Here is a 3,786-nt window from a genome sequence, read left to right on the forward strand (position 1 = left end):
GCTCACACAGCAGGTTGTTATTGTTTTGCCATTGATCCGACTGGGAGGTGCTTTGCAATGGGGAGTGCAGATGTTCTTGTGAAATGCTTTGTGTTCGTACTTTTACCAAGCTTGAAGCAAAGCAAAAGACCTAGAGTTGAAGGGACATGCAACGTGAAGAGGAAAAGATGTTGCTTTTCTGTGTGAGGAAAGTGTGGCTAAATAAGTGGGTTTTTTTTCTGGTTTATGACGCAGGTAAAAGAGGGGAATTTTAAAAAAGCTAAAGAGGGCGGGACAGAAAAAGAGGTGAAGACTAATCTAGGAAAAAGAAGACAGAGTATTCGGGGAAAAAAAAAGAAGGCGCAGAGAACAAGTGGGGATGAACAGAGGATACGGGGGGAAAAGAGGAAGGGAACACAGAAAACAGGGGATTGGAAGGGGAGCTACGAGAAGTGCAGAGAGAGGACTGAAAGGAGGAGGCGACTGGGCAGCGGACGTCGATGCTAAAGTGTCATGCTTCCATTCCCCTTCCTACCTCCATAAATCTTTCGGAAAGCCCCAACTCCTACACCCCCTCGAAGGTAGATCTTACGAGCCATTGATGCTGCTCGCAAATAGTACCAATCAGGATCATAGGGTGCAAGTTCCTTAAAGGTAGCTGTTTTAACTATGTCAACCCAGGCAGGCACCTCAATCTTGACAGAGCGCTTGAGATGCGCAGCGTAAGCGCGGACGAACTCGTGAGACGACACGTCCTTCACTGTCTTGGCTGTCGCCATGGCCACCGTGAACTACCGGCGCACCAGATACGGCAAGATGGAGAGCTCCCTGCGCGGCTGAGCCTGAGATACAATTGCGCCTCGCTGCTGCCAAAGAAATTCTACGGCTCCCACACGGAATGAAGCGGAAGAACGTGCAGGAAGGTGACTGACTAAGGAGTGACGTAGGTGCTGTAGTGTACGAAAGGGAAAGGAGCCTTAGATCGACATGCTTCATGATGGAGGATGAATGATGCTGGGCCTATTGATTTGATTGATGATGATAGCGATGTGAGTCCTCCTTTCTGTCATCACCTGCAACGTCATCATCGATTCCTGCAATTCACTCCGTGCTTGACAATCCATCCCGCAATCGATACTTCGTCCCTGCGCTGTTCTTGAGTTTGGTTCAATATGATTCCAATTGTTTGAACACGAGAAAACAGGGAGGATACTCTGTAGCTAATGGGGGAGAAAGGAGGACGAAGGGACAGATGCCTGGAAACACATGAGCAATAGAGACAGAAATGATCAGGAAAAGCGAGAGTGGAAACCAGCAGAGACGACACAAAATCAAAGAAAGGACGCTCCACACGGCCTGAGATCCATCATACCCATGGCCATAGATGATACCACAGATGCATTCCAGCCCCTCTTATACAATCCATGACTTGCATACATCCTAACCTTTGACGCAGCTCAAATCGTACAGTTCCATTTGACTCTCTGCATGAAGGACATCCCTGCTTTATTAAGAGGCTAAGGGAGAAGATAGATCAAATGCAAATAGTGGATGCTATCGTTGAAGGCTCGAGCCATGTGGGATTCATATTGACAAAACTTTTTCATAAAGATGGACTGGATACAGATGGGGCTCGCTGTTTGAATTAGTTCACATGGGATTTCCTTGTTGAAAGCTGAAAGGTTTTATGTGGATGCTGGTGACGCTTAATTACTCTGATGCATTGGGAATCCTCTTGCAATAATATTGAAACATCTTCTCCTGGTTGGAGGGGTTACTCCCACTGGTGCTTGAACATATCCGTGAGACTAAGTATCTTGCATGCTTCAAGTCTTAAATATCTCCTCCTCGCATTCTACTCTAAATAGAAATCTGGAATGGATGCCCAAATTTCCTCCTTTGGTGCCTTGATCAAGCAGGAGGCTGAGCAGAGAGATCCTTTACTGCATGCCCGTGTATCCTCTGGTTTCTGGATCAGCTTCTCTCACCATAATTTTCAGTGACTCCAATTATTTGAGCCCAATTTATGGTACGGTCTTTCTGGAACTTTATATTCCACAGTACTTGTTGAGAGAGTGGGTCCACTGTTTCAACAGAGAGAATCAACTATCTAAAACAATTTGGCTGTTTAGAGTTTCTTCTCTTGTGTTTGTCCTATTATTGCTGGACTGGCTACCCTGATCATAACATTCAACCAGCTACGACTTTTCGAACTGACTTTGGCATGTAGTGTTTATGAGACTCAGTATATTCCATTGTGCTTGTTGAGAGAGTTGGCACTCTGGTGTTTCAACTGCAAAAGATCAACTATATGAAGCAAGAGCTAAGTCTTTTTGCTAAGAGGGAGATGGAATGCAGTTGTGATGTAACAGTGTCTAGATCTGTGCAGACTGCCATGCCAGGACTGTCTCTTCCCTTATGTGTGTACAAAGACTCATTTTATCATTTTACTTCATAAAATAGAAGGCCTGGTTATTCAAATAAACCAGATTGGATTGATGAAAAAGTTCATATACAACTTGGACGAGGAGAGCAAACTGTACGAATGTATTGGTAAATATATTGAAGTTTAGAGAATGGTCATATTATCTTGGATAGCCTGTTCTTGCTTGATTGATCTTCTATCCTGAAATTATTCAAAGTCCTCTGTGGTTGCGACTTTGCTTTCCAAACCCTTCGACAACGTGCCGGCCTAGAGGAAACTAGAGAGGGACCACAAATAGGACATGCATGATATCCTGATGTGGTTAAACCTGAACAAACAAGTGAATTAATAAAATGCAATTGATTCAAGTCTTGAATTTCAAATATAGAGTTATATACATGTACCTGAACACTCTCCGTATCCTGGAAAGTCATGCATGGTCCACAACAACATGGCCTTCAATGTGAAATCTCTAGAGGATGCAGATGTGCTTGTATCTTGCACCTCAATACCTTCCCATAACATTTCTAACTCTTCAATCAAAGGCTCTAAGTAAATGTCCATGTTTTTTACCTTATGCTTTCTAGGAATCAGAAGGGACAACATTACATGTCCCTTTTTAATTGCCATGGATGGAGGAATATTATAGTTCACCCATACCACTGGCCATACACTGTATGATGTGCTTTTGATGCCAAATGGATTGATTCCATCCATACCCAAACCAAATCTCAAATTTCTTGGCTTTTCTTTGAAAACGGGCCACAAATTATCTATATGTTGCTATGCCGGTATGTCTGCAGGGATCCTCTATTTTCCATCACTTAAACGATGACTAGCATGCCATGACATGAGCTTTCCAATAGACTTACACTTGAACATAAGTTGAATACATGGAACAATCGGAAAATGTCACAAAACCTTATGAGGCACATCCATTGACTTCATCTCCACTTCGTATCTTGATTCTCCACAAACAGGACACTCTCGTGCGAACTCATGAATCCCACGAAATAAGACACAATCATTGACACATGCATGGATCTTGATATAATTGAGGCCTCCTAGAGATGTCAAGTAATGTCTTGCTTGCTCTCTCTTAGTTGGAAATTTGTTTCCTTTTGGAAGCATTTGTGATAATAACCTACATATATTTTTAAAAGTGAGTTAAAAAACCACCAACATATATTTGTGTCTGATTTCAAAATAGAACAATTAATATTATGATTCATAAGCCAAACTGAGTTGATACCTACTTCAATACCGCATTCAAACTGACATTACTCCATCCATAAATTGTTTGCAAGTTAAGTATCTCGAGGGACACACGAAGAACGGAGTACGTACAACCTTCATACAATGGAGTAGATGACGCTACGTAT

General features: G+C 42.6%; 1 protein-coding gene across 1 annotated transcript; it reads right to left on the bottom strand.

Annotated features, from left to right (window-relative positions):
• Positions 1-482: 482 nt before the first annotated feature.
• Positions 483-855, bottom strand: LOC148020261 (small ribosomal subunit protein eS19x-like). The gene has a single exon (XM_087699665.1). The coding sequence runs from the start codon at positions 756-758 to the stop codon at positions 483-485; it is 276 nt and encodes a 91-aa protein (XP_087555791.1). The 5' UTR covers positions 759-855.
• Between the last annotated feature and the right edge of the window lie 2,931 nt (positions 856-3,786).

Source organism: Lygodium microphyllum, chromosome 19 (genome assembly GCF_053477565.2).
Source record: "Lygodium microphyllum isolate KBCC chromosome 19, Lygodium_microphyllum_v1.1.10, whole genome shotgun sequence".
NCBI lineage: Eukaryota > Viridiplantae > Streptophyta > Polypodiopsida > Schizaeales > Lygodiaceae > Lygodium > Lygodium microphyllum.